This window comes from Gorilla gorilla, chromosome 1 (assembly GCF_029281585.2).
Source record: "Gorilla gorilla gorilla isolate KB3781 chromosome 1, NHGRI_mGorGor1-v2.1_pri, whole genome shotgun sequence".
Lineage (NCBI taxonomy): Eukaryota > Metazoa > Chordata > Mammalia > Primates > Hominidae > Gorilla > Gorilla gorilla.
Genome location: NC_073224.2, coordinates 193,491,431 through 193,514,675, shown reverse-complemented (window position 1 = coordinate 193,514,675; position 23,245 = coordinate 193,491,431). Strand labels below are relative to the sequence as shown.

The 23,245-nt window shown below is 54.4% G+C and overlaps 1 protein-coding gene across 2 annotated transcripts; it reads left to right on the top strand.

Moving 5' to 3' along the window:
- The first annotated feature begins 3,600 nt into the window (after positions 1 to 3,600).
- On the top strand, positions 3,601 to 23,159 carry LOC101139612 (fatty-acid amide hydrolase 1). 2 transcript variants are annotated; one of them, XM_004025739.5, is made up of 15 exons: positions 3,601 to 3,869; positions 11,417 to 11,530; positions 14,311 to 14,445; positions 14,677 to 14,810; positions 14,893 to 15,099; positions 15,343 to 15,383; positions 15,549 to 15,673; positions 17,774 to 17,899; positions 18,416 to 18,513; positions 19,714 to 19,813; positions 20,130 to 20,170; positions 20,926 to 20,965; positions 21,457 to 21,565; positions 22,389 to 22,534; positions 22,761 to 23,159. In XM_004025739.5, the coding sequence occupies exons 1-15, from the start codon at positions 3,675 to 3,677 to the stop codon at positions 22,887 to 22,889; spliced, it is 1,740 nt and encodes a 579-aa protein (XP_004025788.5). In that variant the 5' UTR covers positions 3,601 to 3,674; the 3' UTR covers positions 22,890 to 23,159. The 2 variants fall into 2 exon arrangements, with proteins under 2 accessions (XP_004025788.5, XP_055203897.2); XM_055347922.2 differs by having other exon boundaries at positions 3,609 to 3,869; positions 22,437 to 22,534.
- The last annotated feature ends 86 nt before the right edge of the window (positions 23,160 to 23,245 follow it).

Here is a 23,245-nt window from a genome sequence, read left to right as displayed (position 1 = left end):
TTGTAGATACTTTTTCAAGGTAGACTGAAGCATTCCCAACCAAAAAAAGAAACTGCTCAGGTCGTAGCAAACAAAATTCTGGAAGAGAAAATTCACCAAGAAATCTGGCCCAAGCTGAAAGAGCTATATGAGACCAGTCCCCCACAGACACCCCATCCGTACCAGCCAGGAGACTAAGTCCTGGTTAAGCGACACCGACAAAAGACCCTAGAGCCCAGGTAGAAAGGACCACTCCAAGTACTCCTGACCACACCCACCACCCTGAAGGTAGAAGGCATTGCGTCGTAGATCCACTACACCCACGTCAAGCCAGTGGACCCAACCTCTGACCTTCTAAGGCCAATCATGGTGGTGGCTGAAGCACCGGACACGTGGACTGTGCACAGAGCTAAGAACAACCCCTTAAAACTCACCCTGCGCCGACAGCATAGCTCACTGCAAACATGCAGTTAAGTAGTCTAACTCTAACATTAGTCGCCCTAGTGGCCGCTGAGGAAAACATAAAGCCAGCTCCTAATCCCTTTGTCTGGAGATTCTGGCTTTATGAAAACCAAACCCACCCTAGGCAACCTCATAAGCCCAGGAAATTAGTGGCCAGTGCAGATTGCCCCTCCTCAAAGTGCAATAGCCCAATTTTACTAAATTTTACCGATTTCCCAGTAGCCAAACCAGTGGAACCAATAATATGCTTCTAGTATGATCAGACTGAATACAATTGTAAGCACTATTAGTGGCACCAAAGTGCCGGCTGCCCTTATAACTATTGTAACATCCATAAATACCGATAGTAAGGTAGAAAAGAACAGATAGATCCCAGATGGCCCTTCCATCGCAGACAAGATAGAGACCTTTCATATACATGGATAGTTAGAGACCCCTAGAACTCCCGCTGGACCATGCCTCAACACAGGGCTATATACTACTCCTCCGTCTCCACATGGCCTAGCAGTCACCTCTATCTGTGGCAAGGTCTAGTGCAGGTACGGCCCCTGGTCCATAGAAATATCCAGCGACAAGAAAACCGCCTGACACAAGACTTACGTCCTTTTTCCTAGTTAAAATTATTGCAAGAAGGATTAGAACTTACCAACCTTACAGGACTTCACAGCCTGTCTGGCTGCTTTCTGTGTGCCACTCTAAGGCATCCACCGCTAACCGCTGTCCCCCTGCCATGAGGATCCTCCACCTCAGCCCAAGCTAACAACCACCGAAACCTCTCATATGCCCCTATCCCTAACGTGCCACTATACCTAAACCCCAGTCAAGAAAAGTTTCCCTACTGTTTCTCAGGAACTAATTCCAGCCTCTGCAGCATCACTGCAATGCCCCCTAACATCACCTTAAAGGCTCCGTCAGGCATATTCTTCTGGTGTAATGGAACATTATCTAAAAACCTATCAAGCCCCTCTGTTACCAACCTACTGTGTCTTCCTGTCACATTAGTTCCCCGGTTAACTCTGCTTACTGCCGGCGAGTTCCTAAGGTATACCGGTAAATAGACTAGTGCTGTTATTCACCCAGACCCTAGACCGAGACCTGCACGAGCCATATTTCTCCCCCTCATTGCAGGAATCTCCCTCACCGCATCCTTCATGGTGGCCGGACTGGCTGGGGGAGCCCTAAGTCACACCCTTATAGAAAGTAACAAGCTGTACCAACAATTTGCCGTTGCTATGGAGGAGTCAGCTAAGTCCCTTGCCTCCCTCCAGCGGCAGCTCACGTCCCTAGCACAGGTAACCTTGCAGAACCGGAAGGCCTTAGACCTACTCACTGCTGAAAAAAGGAGAACGTGTATGTTTCTAAAAGAAGACTGTTGTTTCTGCATAAATGAATCAAGGCTCGTAGAAGACCAGGTCCAACAGTTACGCAAGTTAAGCACAGAAGTAAGAACACGGCAGTTTGCTTCAGCTGCAGACCAATAGTAGAACTCATCTATGTTTTCTCTGTTAGCCCCCTTCCTTAGACCCCTGCTGAGTCTACTATTTCTGCTTACCGTAGGACCTTGTGTTGTTAACAGAATTTTGCGGTTCGTTAGAGAAAGGTTTGACACTGTAAAACTCATGGTCCTCAGAGCCCAATACCAACCTGTAAATGCTGAAACAGAATCAGACTTATAAGACCCAAGATTGGCTCTAAAAATACCTGAAAAGAAAAGGGGGGAATGAAAGGAGCCAGGCACATTCCTCAGCCCCAGGCTCAAAACAAACAAGCCCAGTACAAACACCACCAAGAAAGTCTCCGATAAGAAGACAGCCGTTCAAAGCTTTACTGAAAAAGCAGGAACCAAAAGAATTCCTTTGTTCCCCTGTAACTCTCAGGCTATAAAAAGCAAACACTCGCATTGTTCAAGGCCCTCTTGTATGCTGTAGAATAGAAGGACCAGGTTCGAACTTGTAGTAAAGATCCTTGCCGCTTGGCTTTGACTCTGGACTCTGGTAGTCTTCTTTAAGGAACTAACAGTCTAGGCATAACAGGACTTGTCATCATCCACACGAACAACACCACAGGTAGGGTTGTTTGTGATCATTCACGCACACACACATTTAGCCCTCCAGAATTTGACCACCAAGGAAGTACCTTACCGGCTCCCTCGGCTTCTTCCTTTGTCTGTGCACAGAGTTGTCTCTGCAGTGTGAGAGGATGCTTTACCCTTGGTTGCCTGCTGGTTTCTTTTCGCGTTGCTGAGAGCTCAGGTTATTTCTCGCACTGGGTGAGTCCTGATTTCTCACCCCTGAGGCCATCACAAGAGGGTGGGGCATACCTCCTCAGGAGAGAGAACCAGAGACTGCCCCTGAAGGGGAATGTAATCACGGGCAAGCCCCCAAATTGTTATAAATAAAGTTTCCCCCCAGTGCCGCAAAAGAAATAGCACTCGAATATAAAATTTTCTTTTTTTTCTTCTCAGCAAGGCAATTTACTTCTATAGAAGGGTGCGCCCTCACAGACGGAGCAAAGGTGAGCGCACACCTGGACAAGGGAGGGGAAGTTGGTTCTTATGCCTGACCCACGTGATTCCTGATGCTGTGTCCTTCCCCTGTTGGCTAGGGTTAGACCTATAGGCTAAACTAATTCCGATTGGCTAATTTAAAGACAGTGAGGGGGGGTGAGTGGTTTGGCGGGAAAAATGGTTACCGCAGAGCAGGAAATCGGAATGAACCACGGTGAAGAATGAGTGAGGGAGGAGCAGGTAATCGAAAAATGTTGCTTTATGAGGAAGTTAAGTTTAAAAGTAGAAGGCAAAGAATTGAAAATACTGACATATTGATTCTTTTAAGATAAATTTAGAACTCATATCTAACAGCTGGCATGTCTGGCATGGGGATCCGGCTGGGGCGCAGTCTTCAGCATTTGGGGCTCTGGGGTGCAGGGGGCAGAGGCCGGCCAGGGCTGTGGTGCCCAACCCGGGCTAAACTCAAGCTTGGGAGGTCGCCCACGCGAAACAGTCACCCTTCCCCACCCGCTTGCTCGGCTTGGCGGGGAGCGGGATGTCGCTGGGGGCGATGCCAGGCCGGCCGCCTCTGATAGCCTCTAGGCTCTGGCGCGCTTCCCCGCCCCTCCCGCGCAGGCGGGCGTGGGATCCCGGCTGATCCAGTCCGGGTTTTGCGGCGGAGCGGGCGGGCCGCGCGTGCGGCGGCTTCAACTGTCGCGGTAGGCAGCAGCAGGCTGAAGGGATCATGGTGCAGTACGAGCTGTGGGCCGCGCTGCCTGGCGCCTCCGGGGTCGCCCTGGCCTGCTGCTTCGTGGCAGCGGCCTTGGCCCTTCGCTGGTCCGGGCGCCGGACGGCGCGGGGCGCGGTGGTCCGGGCGCGACAGAGGCAGCGAGCCGGCCTGGAGAACATGGACAGGGCGGCGCAGCGCTTCCGGCTCCAGGTGACTGCCGGAGCGTAGTGGGGTGGGCGCGGCCTGAGGGTACTCGCAGCGGCACTTTCAGCCGCCGGACCCGCGGAGGGACAGGGGATGGGGCGGGCAGAGCAGATGTGTAACTCTCCAGAATCTCTCCTTGCCCTAAGATATTCTGCACTTTCTGAGCCAGGTAGAGCACGGGGAAGAAAGGAAACGGTAGTGTCAAGGCAGGTGGTGGAAGGCCTTTCCCTCACTGGGTCAAAGAGGAGTTTTGCTTCGTGCCAAAGAATCTCACGATTGCTGCCTATTGGAATGCGAAAGCGCAAGCGTGACAACCAGTGGGATGCCAGGGGTTGAGGACTTTGGAATCGCAGAGTGTAATGGCCAAGGGGATCTGGAGAGCTTAGAGTTTTTTTTTTTTTTTTTTGAGACGGAGTCTCGCTCTGACTCCCAGGCAAGAGTGCAGTGGTGCGATCTCGGCTCACTGCAACCTCTGCCTCCCGGGTGCAAGCGATTCTCGCTGCCTCAGCATCCCCAGTAGCTGGGATTAAAGGGGCCGCCACTACGCCTGGCTAATTTTTGCATTTTTAGTAGAGACTGGGTTTCACCATGTTGGCCAGGCTGATCTCAAACGCCTGACCTCAGTTGATACACCTGCCTCGGCCTCCTAAAGTGCTGGGCGTGAGCCACCGCGCCTGGCCGAGTTCAAGCTTCTTGATTTGTGCATTTGGATCCTAAGAGGGAGCCAGAAAGAAACCTGCCAAGTGCACAGGGAGATCTTGGCAAAGCCAGGCTAGAAGGGAAGTCTCTCTGGCTCCTGCTGTGGTGTCCAACCCCTGGCAAGCCCTTTCCATGAGCAGGTTTAGTTCCAGCCCTCCGTGGGTGGTCTGTCAACAAGCTTTTCTTCTCCCTGCGCTGCCTTTGGATCACCTCAGTATGTGGGTTTGGAGGCGTGGAAGGGCCTGGCTGAGGGTTTGGAAGACGTGGCTTGAAGAGGGGCTTTTCCTCTGGGTGTGTGAAACACTGACCCCAGTTAAAGCCTTCTTATGTGCTGAGAGAGGGAGGGCTTGCTGTGTCTGTGGGACCTGACAGGTGGGAAGGCTTTCCAGGTTGGGAACCGCAGGATTCAGGAGGGTGTGCCTGGGTGGGAGACAGAAAGAGTCACAGAAAATTGTGTTCAGCAGATGTTCCGCAAGTGATTTTTGAGTTGGGGCAGAGCTGGAACTAGAACCTAGGTGCCCGCTGCACTCTTCAGCCACACTTTCATGGAGAGGAACAGGAGAGAGATATGAGGAAGGCACCTTGCATGCCTGCCAGCCCAGGGTGTAGCCTTGCATGTTGAAGGGGGCCAGCCCCTCCACACCTGTGGGTATTTCTCCTCAGGTGGGACGAGAGACTGAGAAAAGAAATAAGACACAGGGACAAAGTATAGAGAAAGAACAGTGGGCCCAGGGGACCAACGCTCAGTATAGGGAGGACCCGCGCCAGCACTGGTCTCTGAGTTCAGTCAGTATTTATTGATCACTATCTCTACCATCTCGGTGAGGGGGATGTGGCAGGACTATAGGGTAATGGTGGGGAGAGGGTCAACAGGAAAACATGTGAGCAAAGGACTCTGTGTCATAAGTTTAAGGAAAGGCGCTGTGCCTTGATGTGTATGTAGGCCAGATTTATGTTTGACTTTACACAAGCATCTCAGTGCAGTAAACAGCAGTATTGTCACCAGCATGTCTCACCTCCAGCCATAAGGTGGTTTTTTCCTATCTCAGTAAATAGAACGTAGGATCGGGTTTTACACTGACACATTCCATTCCCAGGGACGAGCAGGAGATAGATGCCTTCCTCTTACCTCAACTGCAAAGAGGTCTTCCTCTTTCACTAATCCTCCTCAGCACAGACCCTTTACGGGTATCGGGCTGGGGTACGGTCAGGTCTTTCCCTTCCCACAGGGCCGTATCTCAGGCTGTCTCAGTGGGGAGAAACCTTGGAGAATACCCAGGCTTTCTTGGGCAGAGGTCCCTGCGGCCTTCCGCAGTGCATTGTGCCCCTGGGTACTCAAGACTGGAGAATGGCGATGACTTTTTACCAAGCATACTGCCTGCAAACACATTTTTAACAAAGCACATCCTGCACAGCCCTAATTAAACCTTGAGTCAACACAGCACATGTTTCTGCGAGCATAGGGTTGGGGCTAGGGTTACAGATTACCAGCATCTCAAGGCAGAAGAATTTCTCTTAGTACAGAACAAAATGGAATTTCTTATGTCTGCTTCTTTTTACATAGACACAGTAACAGTCTGATCTCTCTTTTCCCCACACATGTGTTGCGGTTTTGGCTGGCTGTAATGTATGAATTTACTCCAAACCATCCCTGGGGCCAAGATATCTCATATTTATTTAGTAAGATAAAAAATATATCTGGTTCCAGCCTCCACTCACCAAGCTGGCTGAAAAGTCCACCATCGGTCAATTTTTAGGGTTTCTTCCTTCCAGAGTGGGAGGGCCCTGGTGGTCAACCCAAATTGGCCATCTCCCCTACACAAGCACAGGTTCTTCACTGTCTAGTTGCCCTCTCTGGGTGGGCTCTGGAGGTCCTCCTTAGAGATCCTCCTGTTTATCCCTGGCTCTGTGCAGCCAGCTGAGTTCTGCCAGCTCCAAGAGCAGCGTGGGCAGCACTAGCAGGGATCTGCTCACAGTTCTTGCCTGCAGAACTCCCCTCCTGGTTGCAAGGAATCCACCTGGCTGGCAGGGGTGTGGGATGGTAGCAGGATGGGTCTTCCTGCACTTTGGCTCCAAACAGCAGCATCTATATGGTTTTCCTCTGGAGCAACTGCTCTTCATTATTTTTACGAACAGATTATTCCAGGACAGAAGTTTTGGCTCTGAAAGCTTGGCTCTTTCAGGAGGAGAAGCAGGTTTCCAGTGATTGTGGTTTTGAGTAATCAGCAAACGGGTGGGGTCCTGATTGACAATAACTTTGTAGGCTTTGTGGGGGAGTAGGATTTTTTTTTGTTTGTTTGTTTTTTGTTTTTTGTTTTTGAGACGGAGTCTTGCTCTGTCACCCAGGCTGGAGTGCAGTGGTGCGATCTCGGCTTACTGCAACCTCTGCCTCCCAGGTTCAAGCGATTCTCCTGCCTCAGCCTCCCGAGTAGCTGGGATTACAGGCGCCTGCCACCATGCCCGGCTAATTTTTGCATTTTTAGTAGAGACGGGGCTTCACCATGTTGGCCATGGCTGGCCTCGACCTCCTGACCTCAGGTGATCCGCCCGCCTCGGCCTCCCAAAGTGCTGGGATTATAGGCATGAGCCACCGCGCCTGGCCAATGCCTGGCTAATTTCTGTAGTTTTAGTACAAACGGTTTTGTCATGTTGGCCAGGCTAGTCTTGAACTCTTTTTTTTTTTTTTTTTGAGATGGAGTCTCACTTTGTTGCCCCAGCTGGAGTGCACTGGTGCAATCTCAGCTCACTGCAACCTCCACCTCCCGGGTTCAAGCAATTCATCTGCCTCAGCCTCCCTAGTAGCTGGGGTTACAGGTGCCTGCCACCATGCCCGGCTAATTTTTGTATTTTTTAGTAGAGATGGGATTTCACCATGTTGGCCAGGCTGGTCTTGAACTCCTGACCTCAGGTGATCCCCCTGCCTTGGCTTCCCAAAGTGTTGGGATAACAGGTGTGAGCCACCTCACCCAGCCAGGACGTGGGAGTTTTAGCTGAACCCAGCCCAGGCTTGGGAACAGCTCTTTCCCCCGCCTCCCCTCCCTTCTGCCTACAACTCCTAAGGCACCCTTCTGTTTGGCTCTGGAGTCCTTGAATGATGGGCAGGTAGGATCTGTGACTGTCTGGGCAGCCTTTCTTCTGGGGCTCTTAGCCCAGCCCTGAATCACAAGGGGGCACCTGAGATAAGCAGGGCTCCAGCAGGCCCTGGGAGAACACAGCGATTTGTAGTAAAGCTCCTGTCTGATAGATTCTGGACAAAGCAATTTGGCAACCAAGATTCTTTTTTTTTTTTTTTTTTTTTGAGTCAGAGTCTTGCTCTGTTGCCCAGGCTGGAGTGTAGTGGCACAATCTTGGCTCACTGCAACCTCCGCCTCCCGGGTTCAAGTGATTTTCCTGCCTCAGCCTCCTGGAGTAGCTAGGACTACAGGTGCCTGCCACCACATCCAGCTAATTTTTGCATTTTTAGTAGAGACAGGGTTTCTCCATGTTGGCCAGGCTGGTCTGGAACTCCTGACCTCAGGTGATCTGCCTGCCTCGGCCTCCCAAAGTGCTGAGATTACAGGTGTGAGCCACCACTCCCGGATTCTTAGCTGTGTCCAAGGAGGACACGGCTGGATGAAGGGGTACCTAAACACCTTCTGAATTTTCACAAAATAGTTCACCTCTCTCTAAACTCTTGAGCAAATCTAGAGAAAAATGTGTTTCTGGTAATTCTGTTGACGCTTCACCCATTTTTTTCCCACCCTGCCCCCGAATAAGTTTTGATATCTTTTCTAGACCAAAGAGAAGGCCCACCATCAATAGAATAGTATAGCTGGGAGAGACATCACAGAACACCTATTTATGCCCTTAGGCCTTTGTACATGCAGTTTTGTTTTACCCTGAATGGTTTTTCCTACATCTGTTACAACCCACTTATCAATCCCACTGGCATTGTGGTTCAGAAGGAGAAAACAAAACAGATGGAGGAGGGGCAATGCCTCCTAAGTGATTGGTAGAGTATCCCTCTCTTGAAAAATTGTGCATGCAGGTGGCCACAGGTTTAGATGTTACCTGTATACTATACTTCCCTGCATTCTCCGCAAAATCAGGTTTCCGCATGTTCACTGATTGGTCTCCTGGAGGTGCAGACTTACCTTGGTGTCTAGGAGAAAATGTCTCAGCTGCCTGACACTAGTTGAAGATTTAAAAATAGCTGTTAGCAGCTGTGTCATTAACTGTCAACAGGGAAGAACATAGGAAAGAATGAAAATGTGTGCTGAGCGTGGAGGGGAGCACGTTGCTAGCTGCTAGCTGCCGTGCACAGGCACTCTGTGGGCACCTTGTAGCGAGGTCGGGGGAGCTGGTGACCGGACTGTCAGGTGGCAGTATTCCAGGGTGGTGAATGCTCTGCTGATTTCGATGTCCTTCTCCATACTCTTAGGCATTTTTTTAAAATACAATGAACCTGTATTTATATAATGAGAACAAAAATAAAGCAAAATTTGATTTTCATTGTGAGATGGGAAAGGCAAGATGCAGTACTGTGTGTATAGTATGATTCCTTTGTGCAAAAAAGAATATATATAGACAACTGTTGACATGGTGGGTTTTTCATAAATATTTTCTTTTCCTGTAAGAGTACACCAGAAACTGTTAATTATAGTTTTCCTTTATAGAGGAGGGACTGTGCAAGGGGAACCAGGGGTGGAGGGAATGCTCACTTTTCATTTTGTATACCTTTAAAGAATATATCAAGAGGATTATCTGGTGTGTTTGGGGAGAAATCTTGAACCCATTTTTTTCTTCTTTGTAGCTCCTTGTGTTAGAAAGAAAAATCCAAAGTAAGTACTGTATCAGTTCAATGAATTCAGGGAAGTGCTCCTGACACTGAGGACATCAGGGGGCAGAGGCTGTGGCATGTGCTCGGAGAGGGCAGGCGCCAGGCTCTGGGGTGTGGGGGGTGGGAGGGGGCAGTGGTGCCTGGGTGGGGAGAGGTGCACATGAGTCTGAGAGGACCACAGCTTGGAAGCACCTCCTGGAATATGCTCTGGAGCCTGTGGTGTGATGAGATGGGGATTTTAAGGGGAGAGGCAAGGCCAGGTTGGGTTTTGCACTGTCTGGCCCTAGCGGAAAGTGTGGGTTGGAGGGGCAGGACCTGGGCAGGGCAGCAGTTGGGTGGCCCCGTGTGACCCAGGAGACAAGGATGAGTCTGAGGCCCGGTGAGGGCCTTGGTAGAGGGGATGGAGAGGTGACCATTTTTCAGAGCTACTTAGCTTGGTGACTGGATGCAGGTGGTGGTGGGAAGGAGGAGCCAGAAAGACACCTGTTTCATTTCCTGAACACCTGGATGGATGGCGTGGCCTCCCCTGAGTACAGAGTACAGGATACACAAGGAGGAGCTGGTCGAAAGTCGGGCAGGTGATGAGCTTAGAGGAAGGACAGGGAAGGTGGACAGGTGACAGGAATAGCCCAGTCAGCTGGTTTGGGCTCCATTGCCTTGGGCTGGGTGGGGGATCTGGGGGATGTGGGATGAGTGGAGAGCCTGGAGTCAGAGGTGCTTAGGGGAGGAGTGGAAGCCAGGGTAGGGGAGGAGGGTAAGAGGGGAGGGGAGGAGGGGAAGGGTAGAGGGGAGAAGGGGAAGCAAGGGGAGGTGAGGAAGGGAAGGGGAGAAGGGGAAGCAAGGGGAGGGGAGGAAGGGAAGGGTAGAGGGGGAGGAGGGGAAGCAAGGGGAGGGGAGGAAGGGAAGGGTAGAGTGGGAGGAGGGGAAGCAAGGGGAGGGGAGGAGATAAAGGGTAGAGGGGAGGACGGAAAACCAGGGGAGGGGAGGAGGGGAAATGGGGGAGGGAAGAGGGGGAAGTGGGGAGGGGAGGAGGGGGAAGCAGGCCAGGGGAGGAGGGGGAAGCAGGCCAGGGGAGGAGGGGGAGTAGGGGGAGGGGAGTAGGGGGAGGGGAGGAGTAGAAGCAGGGTTGGAGGGGTGGGAGGAATGGAAGCAGGAGGAGGGGAAGCCTTCTCCCAGAATCAGAGAGGGAAGAGAAGGTACCCAGAGCTCTGTCTCTCCCCATATCTGGCATCTTCTTATCCTTCGAATCACAGCTGAAATGTGGCTTCTTCAGATAGGCCGCCTTTAAGAACTGGAACACTCACTGTGAGGGTCCGCGGCTTCATTCTTGAAGTCAGTGAGACCAAGAACCCACCAATTCCGGACACAGAATGAATGTGTAAACCCTTCCTTTTGGGTGTGGCCTTCAGTCACAGACCCAGCCTCCCAAGATGGGGTCTTCTTGTTTTTGCCCTTCCCTGCTAGAGGTTGGCAACCCCCTGAGTAGTGTTCAGAGCTGCTCTGTGGGTGTGGGGATGGCATGGGGTCAGGTGCAGGCAGATGGCTGGTGGGCAAGAAGGCACCTCTTTCTGAGCCTCAGTTTATCTGTGCAATGGGAATGGCAGTAAGACTTAATCAAAACATGGATGACATCAGCGTGGTGCTTGGCACACAGAAGGCAGCCACTGCTGGTGTATATTTGTAGTGGTTTAATCATCAGTCTGGAGCTAGGCACAGTAGTATGTGCCTGTAGTTCCAGCTACTCGGGAGGCTGAAGTGGGAGGGTTGCTTGAGCCCAGGAGTTCAAGTCTAGCCTGGGCAACACGGCCAGACACTGTCTCTAAGGAAAAAAAAAAAAAACCTACTTGGGCAGGTCGGCTCGCTGGGCACCCCTTCAACAGGCTTCTGGAGGAGACAGAGCTGCATTCTCTAGGGACGGCAAGGGCCTGCCCAGGCTGGGCCATGTCAGAGCTGCTGGGGCATGGGCCACTGGTGTCTGCCGCAGGCCCATGAGACTTCGGCGAGTAGGGGACTGATCCGAGTTTGTTCCCCACAGAACCCAGACCTGGACTCAGAGGCGCTGCTAGCCCTGCCCCTGCCTCAGCTGGTGCAGAAGTTACACAGTAGAGAGCTGTCCCCTGAGGCCGTGCTCTTCACCTATGTGGGAAAGGTAAGGCCAGCCAAGGCCAGCCCCTCCCTTTCCCCTTCCTCTGTCTGCACAGGCTGTGGGGAAAACCTGGCCTGGAGTTAGTCCTGCTGGGGGCCATGGTGGGACCTACAGTGCCAGGGACTGCCAGGGAGGGAAGGAGCCAGAGCGTGTGCGTGTGTGTATGTATGTATGTGTGTATGAGACACTGAGCATGCTGTCTTAGCTAGTAACCTGGCTTTTAGCCCAGACTTCCCTCTCCCTCCCGCCTCCACCCCATTGGGCAACAAGTCTGGTCTGTTCCCTTCTTTTTTTTTTGAGATGGAGTTTCGCTCTTGTTGTTCAGGCTGGAGTGCAATGGCACAATCTTGGCGCACTGCAACCTCCACCTCCTGGGTTCAAGCAATTCTCCTGCCTCAGCCTCCCAAGTAGCTGGGATTACAGGCATGCACCACTACACCCGGCTAATGAAAAGAAAAAAAATTTTTTTTTTTTTTTTGAGATGGAGTCTTGCTCTGTTGCCCAGGCTGGAATGCAGTGGCGCGATCTTGGCTCACTGCAGCCTCCACCTCCTGGGTTCAAGTGATTCTTCTGCCTCAGCCTCCTGAGTAGCTGGGAGTACAGGCACCTGCTACCACACCCAGCTAATTTTTGTATTTTTAGTAGAGATGGGATTTTACCATGTTGGCCAGGCTGGTCTGGAACTCCTGACCTCAAGTGATCCACCCGCCTCGGCCTCCCAAAGTGCTGGGGTTACAGCTGTGAACCACTGCACCTGGCCCCCAACTAAATTTTTGTATTTAGTAGAGACGGGGTTTCACCATGTTGATCAGGCTGGTCTCAAACTCCTGACCTCAGGTGATCCACCCGCCTCGGCCTCCCAAAGTGCTAGGATTACAGGCGTGAGCCACCATGCCCGACCCCTTCTTTTTTTTTTGAGATGGGAGTCTCACTCTGTCGCCCAGGCTGGAGTGTAGTGGCATGATCTTGGCTCACTACAACCTCCACCTCCCGGGTTCAAGTGATTCTCATACCTCAGCCTCCTGAGTAGCTGGGATTATAGACGTGCACCCCCATGCCTGGCTAATTTTTGTATTTTTATTTGGCCGGGCTGGTCTGGAACTCCCAACCTCAGGTGATCCTCTGAAAGTGCTGGGATTACAGGCGTGAGCCACCGCGCCTGGCCTGTTCTCTTCTTTTACCCAGCCCTCTCCTGTCTCCATCCCCTTTGGCCACCCTGGCCCGCCACCACCATCTCCCACCATGACCAAGCACCAGCCTCCTGGTCAGGTGCCCTCTTGTGTCCCCAGCTCTTCAGGCCATCTCTTGTACTCCTCCTCTGTGTGTGGCATCACCTCTGGCCAAGGCCTTCTGGAGCTTGGGTGTCAGCAGCTCTGCACTGGCTTGGGTGGGGCTCCTTTACCTGGAAGGCTGTTTCCCTCTTCTTTGCCCCTGTCCATGCCACGGGCTCCCCTGGCTGAGCCTTTGGGGCTCAGAGCAGGAGGCACCGTCTTCCATTCCCCACCTGAGGTAGGGTTTCCTCTTCCGGGCCTACTCTCATTCTAATAGCACATTTCTCATCACAGTGTCAGGCTTGTCTTCTCTATCTCTTTCCCATGGGGGGTCTTTGTGGACAGAGCTTGTCTCATTTGTCTTTGAACCTTTGTGCTCAACATGTTGCATTTCACATAATAAATGCTCAAGAAATATGTTTGAAAAGAAAGGAAGGGAGGGAGGAAAGAAGGAGACAAATTGTGCTTTGAGTGTGGCCTGCATGATTTCTTGAAAGGGTGTGGGACAGTGAGTGTGACCCCTAGGCAGGTGAACTTGTCTGGGTGCAGTGTATGTGACAATGCTGTGGGGGCTGCAGCTGAGGGAGCGAGCGCATGCTGGGCTGGTGTCACTGAGAGGGGGCACGTACATAGTCTCAGCAGATGGTCTTGCTTCTTCCCTGTCAATGTCCCTGAAAAGGCTCCTGCCCTTCCTAGTTAATCTAGTCTATCTGGTTAGATTAGCCTTCTCTGTTCCTGCCTCGGGTACCCCGGGGACAGGATTTGCACATGCCTGAATATGGCAACACAGCCCACCCTGTTTCCCCTAGATACTCCCCAGGAGCAGGAGTATTTACTGAAAGCTGCATCTCACTCCGCCCTCACCTTTCCTTCTGTAGGACCCTGTGTGCTGTGGTTTGAGCATTCTAGGCAGATTTCCACTATTAGCATGTTCTTCCCTTTTGTCAAGCTCCTACTCCACATGGCTTGATTATCAAATTCAAGATTTCCTGGGTAAGGGGAGGCTTGACTGGGCTACGTGTGGGGAAGGCGTGGGGTTGAGGAGAGACTGCTGGGCTCCGGGAGGCAGGAGTCTGGTCTAGTCCTGCTCTGTGGTTGCCCTTCAGTGTGACCAGTGACGGGGCGCTGCCCCTGTGTGGTTTCTGTCTGTCTCACTGGCAGAGATGTGGCTTGGGGGAGGTGAGGGAGTGGCCAGTGGTCATCTTCCTCCCAGCTCACCCCCTACCTGGGGGGCACCTGAGGCCAGTATCTTGCTCCCTTGAGTGTCCCGGTTGTGCCCTGGTCCTGGTTGAAGGCCAGAGACAGCCAGGATGAGGCCTGGGCCAAATGTCCCTAGTGAGGCAGATGCTGGGCCCTAGGTCATCCTCTGTGCCCCAGGCTCTGGGCCATGTTGCTGGTTACCCCTCTCCCTGGGTATACTTTAAAAGGCCAGTTCTACATGATGTGTATTTCACCACAATTTCTTAAAAAGGCCAGCCTCCTTTTATCTTATGTCTACTTCCCCTTCCTCAGGCCTGGGAAGTGAACAAAGGGACCAACTGTGTGACCTCCTATTTGGCTGACTGTGAGACTCAGCTGTCTCAGGCCCCAAGGCAGGGCCTGCTCTATGGCATCCCTGTGAGCCTCAAGGAGTGCTTCACCTACAAGGTATGCTCTGCCTCAGCGCCAGGCCTTCATCGTCCCCTCCATCCCTGCCAGCCTGCTCTGCATCTTGGGTCATTTTGGGCCCTTAGAGGAGGTATCAGGTCCAGAGGCCTTCCGAGGGGACACTGGTATACCTGTCTTGGCCTGTGTGACAGTTGTTGGAGTGGACCCTTGGCTGCCCACGGGCCCTGACTCACTGGCCATGTCCCTTTTGGTGCCCATCCCTCCTCCCAGGGCCAGGACTCCACGCTGGGCTTGAGCCTGAATGAAGGGGTGCCGGCGGAGTGCGACAGCGTAGTGGTGCATGTGCTGAAGCTGCAGGGTGCCGTGCCCTTCGTGCACACCAATGTTCCACAGTCCATGTTCAGGTTGGGTCTTGGGGTGGGGCGGGGCGGGGCAGGGGCACCGGTCCCAGCACGGCACGGGCTGACCCATTCTTGCCTCCTCCAGCTATGACTGCAGTAACCCCCTCTTTGGCCAGACCGTGAACCCATGGAAGTCCTCCAAAAGCCCAGGGGGCTCCTCAGGGGGTGAAGGGGCCCTCATCGGGTCTGGAGGCTCCCCCCTGGGCTTAGGCACTGATATCGGAGGCAGCATCCGCTTCCCCTCCTCCTTCTGCGGCATCTGTGGCCTCAAGCCCACAGGGAACCGCCTCAGGTAAGGTGGGTGGAGGGCGCTTCTGGGCCCCTCGCTGTGTGACCTTGGCCTAGCTTCCAACCTCTCTGGGCTCCAGGCGGGGATTCGGTCTCCGGGGTTTTGCTGGGAGGAAGCATTACAGTACCACTGGCCGGGCGTGGGTCCTAGTTTCCAAAGCGGTGAGTGTTCAGAGCTGCTCTGTGGGTGTGGGGATGGCGGCGGGTGGCCATTTCCTGTTTCCAGCATCTTATGTTTCTTATCCAGCAAGAGTGGCCTGAAGGGCTGTGTCTATGGACAGGAGGCAGGTGAGGTCCGTGGTGCTCTCAGTGCCCCGAGGAGGGTGGGGGTCGGCCTGACCCGCTCCCGCCCGTGCTTCTCAGGTGGCAGGGCAGTGTCTGGCCCCCAGGCTGCTCGAGGTCTGGGTTCCTCGCTCCTTGTCTGCTTACCTCCCTCACCTCTCTGCCCCACAGTGCGTTTCTCCGTGGGCCCCATGGCCCGGGACGTGGAGAGCCTGGCACTGTGCCTGCGAGCCCTGCTGTGCGAGGACATGTTCCGCTTGGACCCCACTGTGCCTCCCTTGCCCTTCAGAGAAGAGGTGAGCAGGGCTGGGTGGGCATGGGTGTGGACCGCTGAACCCAGACAGCCACCCCAGGCCTTGTGGGCAGGCCTTGGAGCCCCTGTCTCCTGAGAACCGTCCCCCAGGCCTCTGAGGCCAGGGCGGGTTGCTCCTCCACAGACGGCCACCAGATGGAGCCCTTGCCTGCATTTGGAAATCCTCAGGCTTTTTTTTTTTCCTTTCCTTTCTTTCTTTCTTTCTTTCTTTCTTTTTTTTTTTGAGACTGAGTCTCGCTCTGTCCCTCAGGCTGGAGTGAAGTGGCGCGATCTCGGCTCACTGCAAGCTCCGCCTCCCGCGTTCACGCCATTCTCCTGCCTCAGCCTCCCAAGTAGCTGGGACTACAGGCGCCCGCCACCACGCCTGGCTAATTTTTTGTTTGTATTTTTTAGTAGAGACGGGGTTTCACCGTGTTAGCCAGGATGGTCTCGATCTCCTGACCTCGTGATCCACCCGCCTCAGCCTCCCAAAGTGCTGGGATTACAGGCTTGAGTCACCGCGCCGGCCGGAAATCCACAGGCTTTCAAAGGTGCCCAGCCTCTGCTGCTGGCACCAGGGATGCAGGAATCATTTCCCAGCCTGCTGACCTTCAGCAAACAGCAGCCTTTCTAACAGTATTCCTGTCCACATTTTGGGAGCAGCACGCCACGCTGCCTGCAGACCCCAGCTCATGTAGCCTGTTCCTGCCAGACGTAGGCTGCTGCTACGTGAGCCAGGGTCTGCAAGCAGCGTGGTGTGCTGCTCCCCAAAATACCACCGCAGCAGCCTGTTGCTGAGACAGGCTGGGCTTGTTGCTTTCTGTGGCGAGGCAGCACTGTCTTGCAAAGCCTTAGGATCATCTCAGAGGGCAGGAAGGGTGGGGAGATCTGCTGAGATTTTGAAGTCTGGTTTAAGGTGGATCTTTCAACATGGGGGTTGGTTAAGACTGGTTTAAGTTGGTTAAGATTGGTTAAGATCCTTAATCCCCATGTTAAGGATTGGTGCGCACAGCAGGGTGTGGATTTTGAGGCGAGAGGTGTCAACCGATGCTTCCTGTTGAAGAGTTGGAATGAATCGGAAGGTTATTTGTGTTATATGTGTTATTTGGAGGAGGTGGGGGAGTGGCCAGTGGTCATCTTCCTCCCAGCTCATCCCCTACTGCGGGGCATCTGAGACCAGTATTTTGCTCTCTTGAGTGTTCTGGTTGTGCTCTGGTCCTGGTACTCTCTCTCTCTCTCTCTCTCTCTCTCTCTCTCTGTGTGCGTTGGGGTTGAAGGCCAGAAACAGCCAGGTTGAGGCTGGGGCCAGATGTCCCCAGTGAGGCAGGTGCTGGGCCCTAGGTCATCCTCTGTGCCCACTCCAACAGAGTGTTCAGGAGCTGTAAAGTTAGATTGGTGCAGACAGAGGAAGAGTGAAGTCACGTTAATGTAGACAGTAAGCTGTGTGACGTAAGCCCCGTTTCTCAGCAGTCCAGCGATTGTCTATCTTGTACAGACCTCTTGTCCTCGCCCCAGCCGAGGTCGCCTTGGAAAGGCTGAGGGTTTGTGGACGGGAAGGAGAGTGGGCCTTGGTGTTTCTTGGGAGTGGGGCAGCAGGGCAGATCTGGGCTGGGTAGGGTGAACTCCCCCTCCCCAGGCAGAGGGAGATATTCTAACCGAACCCACGGGGATAGGCAGCCGTGAAGTCCTTCCTCGGAGGAGAGGAGGAGATGAGGTCCCTGTCTGGAAGTCTGGAACAGTTTATCATGAGAGCCAGGACAGGTGGTGGAGAGCCTCAGCTCAGAAGACAGGATGCCTGCATTCCAGACCTGTCTTGTCACTCTGCATTGGGTAGCTTTGGGCAAGTCCCAGTCCCACCTAATCTCCCTATTGAGACCTCAAGCCTCAGTTTCCTCATATGACCAGTAGGAATCCTTATCCTTGCTCTGCCCACCTGAGTGACTGTGAAGGTGTTTTATGAAAGGGTCAGATGCAGAAGGGGCTGGCCTCGCTGACTGCAGCCTCGCAGCTGTGTCTGGGGCTGAGTAGTTTCTCTGATCTCTAGGGGTCCTGCCTAGGGCTGTCTTCTCCTGACCTGCCCCTGTCCCCTGTGTTTTCCCTCCAGGTCTACACCAGCTCTCAGCCCCTGCGTGTGGGGTACTATGAGACTGACAACTATACCATGCCCTCCCCGGCCATGAGGCGGGCCGTGTTGGAGACCAAACAGAGCCTTGAGGCTGCGGGGCACACGGTATGACTGCAGGGTCCTGGAAGTACTGGCATCTCCTCCCCTCCTGGGAAGCCTTCCTGGTACCCATGGCTACTCCATCCCTGGCATCCTGGCACTCTGACGGTGTTGTCGTCGGGGTGAACTGTGGCCCTGTGGGACAAGTATATAGAGGGCTGATCAAGAGTATTGGAGTGAGTGATTGATGGAGAACTTTAGCCCTGTGCTGTGTGATGTGTGAGCACTGCATGTGGGGAGGCTCTTCAGCTCTAAACAGTGGTGCACAGCTGTCCAGAGGCTCCCAGGGCCAGTGGGTTTTGGTCTGGTCATTACACAACTTTATGTGTGGCTCCAGACTTCTCTCATGCTGTGCATTCCACAGTGAGTTTTCATGGGTCAGTAAGGCTGCCTTTGTAGCTCTAGTGAGAGCTATCTTGTGGGCAGGGTTGGTCCAATCCATCCTCAGGGCCGCCCAGACAGCATGGGGATCATGAAGCCAGTTGTTAGGTCAGGAGGCCTTATACCCCTCAATCCCTGCAGCTGGTTCCCTTCTTGCCAAGCAACATACCCCATGCTCTGGAGACCCTGTCAACAGGTGGGCTCTTCAGTGATGGTGGCCACACCTTCCTACAGAACTTGTGAGTGATAGTGGGCTTTGGGGTCTTGGTGGGATCAGACAAGTAGGCAGACCTGGGGGAGCAGCAGGGTGTGGTGATGCCTGGATGGGCCTTAGCTGAATCCAACAAAGGCCTGAGCACTCTGGGCAGGGACCTCGCTGTCCCTCCAGCTGGGCACATTGAGCCTGGAGATCCCTTGCCAGGGTGCCAGCCCGAGGGGAGGCTGGGTTGAGTATCTGTGGCCTACCCCTGATCTGAGCTTGTTGTGAGGTAGGAGGTGGGCAGGAGGTTGCCTCTCTGTTTGGGAAGGATTTGGGGCAAGGGCAGGATCCAGGCAGGAGGGTGGGGGTTTGGACTTGATGCTGTGACTCCAGGCTCTGTCTGACTTGAGCCAAGTCTTCTTTTTGAGCAGGACCTCAGCTTTCTCTCCTGTAAAGTGGGTGGGTTGGACCAGACTCCCTTTAAGGGACTTTGCAGAGCTCATTTTTAGAGAAGTTCGTTCCTCTGGGATGCTTTTAGTCCTTAAAGGTTGTCAGGGGCAGAGGACAGGCCTGCAAAGGTGCCTCCTGGTGACATACCTCTGCTGGATGGACTGGAACCCTTCAGAACACAGTCCCCCTTCCTCCGCTTCACTGATGGAGAACTTGGCCCTGCAGCCTGGAGCTTGGCCCTGCAGCTTCACTCAGTCAAGGGCCCAGCCTGTCATGTTCCTTTCCTTCCCCTAGCAGCCAAGTGTGGTCCAGGCTTCAGTGGAAGGGGTCACTCCTCACTCTGGCCCTGGGAATGAGTCCCCAGGATCAGCTGCCTGAGACCTTTCCCTGAGATCTTGAGCCAGAGATAGCCTCAGAGCCATGCTTCATGGGCAGCCCACCCTCGATTTCCCCACCTGTGCCTCCAGGCTGTACCTCCCTAAGGGGAGGTACCCTCAGGGAGGCCTCATCAGGGAGATGTTGCCCTCAGTTCTTAAAGCTCTGAGCTGGGTTTGCTGGAGAGGGATACCCTGAGTCCTGCCTTGGGGAGCTCCCGTGGATGTGGGTTGCAGCCCAGGCATCCCAAAGGATCAGCAGAAACAAACGGCATGTTTGGAAGGAGGGAGCTGAGTCTGGTGAGGAGGAGGTGGACAGGATCCCTGCATAGAGAATGGGATTGCTGTGGGCCGGGCGAGCAAGCCGGGAAGGATGTGGGGATGGGAGTGCCTGGACCGAGCATTTTGTTTCCCAGCAAAGGTGATTTCGTGGACCCCTGCGTGGGGGACCTGGTCTCAATTCTGAAGCTTCCCCAATGGCTTAAAGGACTGCTGGCCTTCCTGGTGAAGCCTCTGGTGAGGGCACAAGGAGTGGAGGGGCTAGGATGGCTGGTGGGGAACCTAGGGCCTCCTATCGCATGATCCCCCATGGCCTCCCTCAGCCTCTCTTGGTTTGGGCAGGCATGGCTTCCTCTTCTCTCCAGTCCCCACCCACACTGCTCTCCTCCTCTGTCCCCTGCGATCTTCAGCCAACCCGCATGCTGAAAGGGGTGCCGACCTGGGCCCTGGGGGGAGGCATGGAGGGAGGGGTCCCCAGTGGCTTGGCCTGAAGAAGGTTGACGTCTGCCGTGGCCCAGAGCTGAGTCACTGACCCTGCGTCTGTCTTGTGCAGCTCCCAAGGCTGTCAGCTTTCCTCAGCAACGTGAAGTCTCGGTGAGGGTTCTTCTGTGTCTAGCTGCCGGCCCCTGCCTGTCCTGATCTGAGTCTGGGTCTGGGTAGTTTCTGACAGGAAAGGACTTGAGGGAAGTAGCCTCTGAGGCTGGAAGTGGCCCAGGCAGGGGGGCAACCTTTGTGGCCTTCAGGTGGGACTTTGAAGTTGTCTTGGCAAGGTCCAGTTCTGGCTGGAGAGCAAAGGCCTGAGGGGGACAAGAGGATGGGGGAGTTGGAGGGGAAGAGGTTGACCTGGCTGGGGCATGAGTGGAAAGGACCAGGAAGTAGGGGTTGGCCTGGGCCGAGGGTGGGGCACCCGGGAGAGATGCTGCTGTTAGAGATCTGAGCTGACCTGAGCTGCGCCAGGCCCTACTTGCCCCTTAGTGGCTTGGGCTGGAAAAGCAGGGCATAAACCTCCCCGTTTCATGCCCTGATGTCCCATACTCACTCCTTCCCTCACCACCAGGCTTCAGGACTGGCAGCAGCTATGGCCTCTCCTGTGTCCTGAGGGTAGCGAGGAATCGGGCCTGGGCTAGTCCTGGCTCTGCTGTGGAGTCACCAAGTGACAGCCTGTGCCCCTCTGGGGCCTGATTTTCTCATCCAGACAGTAGGGGTTTGAACTTCCCTCTCAGAGCTCCCATGGGGTTGTGAAGGGTCCACGGAGGGGTGAGATCTGGAGGGTTGGCAGTAGGGGTCTGATGTTGCTGATCTCCGTGGCTGTGACCATCATGGCTGGTGACCACACTCCTTCTGCCCAGGTCGGCTGGAAAACTCTGGGAACTGCAGCACGAGATCGAGGTGAGGCCAGAGCCTCTGGATTGGAGCAGGGTGGCGGGGGGAGGGTGGAGTTGGACAGGGTACCCGCTAGCAGTGTCTCATGGCCACTGCCCCCATGGGGCTCCTAGACTGGCCTGTCATCCCCCTTCCACTCCCTGGACCACCACTTGGGCCCAGCTCTATGACCCTTACTTGCCTAGATGCCCATCCTTTGAGGCTGTGTCAGCCCCAGGCTCCTGTCCTGGCCGCCTTTTTGCCCCTCTGGAGCTGCCTTTGTGTGGCTCCGCCTCAGCGGGAAGAGGTGTATCCACAATTCATTCTGGAGGCAGAACGACTGATGCCCTCCGAGAGGCAGCACTGCCTGCCCGGAGGACCTGTGTCCCACTGTGGCTCTGTTCAGATCCAGGGGCAGGTGCTGGGGCCAGAGCCACCCCAGCCACAGTCCCTGAGTTAAAGAGCCTGGGGTGGGCTAGGTCTGAGTGCTTTCACCTGGTGTGCTGTGTCCTCCGCAGGTGTACCGCAAAACCGTGATTGCCCAGTGGAGGGCGCTGGACCTGGATGTGGTGCTGACCCCCATGCTGGGCCCTGCTCTGGACTTGAATGCCCCAGGCAGGGCCACAGGTGAGGCCCGACACCCTGCCTGTCCCTTCTGTGAATCTGGCCATGTGCCCTGCAGGGCTGCCAGGAAATGGAAGAAGAGCCCTCCGGGAGGACCCTGCCCTCTCGGGGCCCACAGTCTGGCTGACTGGAGACATGGGAGTCATGTGGGTTGCCCTGGCAGGGATTGATTTTCCTGTCATCAGCACTATTCAAGTTGGGGATCTTGAGTTACAGAATCTAGTTTGGGGAGGTGATGGTTTGAAGTCCAGGTGGGATTTAGATAAATCAAGAAAATAGGGGCCAGGGCGGTGGCTCACACCTATAATCCGAGCACTTTGGGAGGCTGAGGCTGGAGGATCAATTGAGCCCAGGAGCTCAAGAGCAGTCCAGGCAACATAGTGAGGCTCCTGTTGCTACAAAAAATAGAAAAATTAGCCGGGTGTGGTTGCATGTTCCTGTAGTCCTGGCTACTCGGGGGGCTGAGGCAGGAGGATTGCTTGAGCCCAGGAGGTCAAGGCTGCAGTGAGTTATGATCACACCACTGCACTCCAGCCTGGGTGACAGAGTGAGACTGTCTCAAAAAAAGGAAAAGGAAAAGAAAACAGGAACAGCATTCCCAGTGGAGAAAGTACATGGGCAAAGGCATGGGGCAAACATCAGTGGGTTGTCCAGCCCGGCCCTGAAATCTGAATTCCTGGGCTTTGTCACTCAGACCTCAGTCCTGGGAGAGAGCCTTTCTCTGGCTGTAGACACAGGGTGGCATTTCATATGAGGTTTGACTCAGGCCCGGAGTTGGCACTGAAGATTCTCAGGGCCTGCTGCAGCTGCCTGTAATGTGTTCCAGGGGCCATCAGCTACACTATGCTGTACAACTGCCTGGACTTCCCTGCAGGGGTGGTGCCTGTCACCACGGTGACTGCTGAGGACGAGGCCCAGATGGAACATTACAGGGGCTACTTTGGGGATATCTGGGACAAGATGCTGCAGAAGGTGAGGACTGGCCTGCCCCTCAACTGAACTCACTCCCAACCCTGACTCTGGCCGCTGTGGAGGAAACAGTACCAGCACTGTGGGTTTGCCAGCCTTTCTTAAGCAAGACCTGAAGGACTATGGCCTGGCCCTACTTTGTGGCCTCTCTCTAGCTGGGTGCTTCCTGGGCCTGGGGGTGGGGAGTCCTGCCTCACTAACCCTATCCTGATGCCTGTATCCCCTATAGGGCATGAAGAAGAGTGTGGGGCTGCCGGTGGCCGTGCAGTGTGTGGCTCTGCCCTGGCAAGAAGAGTTGTGTCTGCGGTTCATGCGGGAGGTGGAGCGACTGATGACCCCTGAAAAGCAGTCATCCTGATGGCTCTGGCTCCAGAGGACCTGAGACTCACACTCTCTGCAGCCCAGCCTAGTCAGGGCATAGCTGCCCTGCTGCCACAGCAAGGAAATGTCCTGCATGGGGCAGAGGCTTCCATGTCCTCTCCCCCAACCCCCTGCAAGAAGCGCCGACTCCCTGAGTCTGGACCTCCATCCCTGCTCTGGTCCCCTCTCTTCGTCCTGATCCCTCCACCCCCATGTGGCAGCCCATGGGTATGACATAGGCCAAGGCCCAACTAACAGTCAAGAAACAGCTCCTTGTCTGTGTGGTTTCTGGGCGTCATCGTGAGGGTGGGGGTTGGAGCCTGCTGAGAGCAGGGCTGGCTTGACCGTGCATAC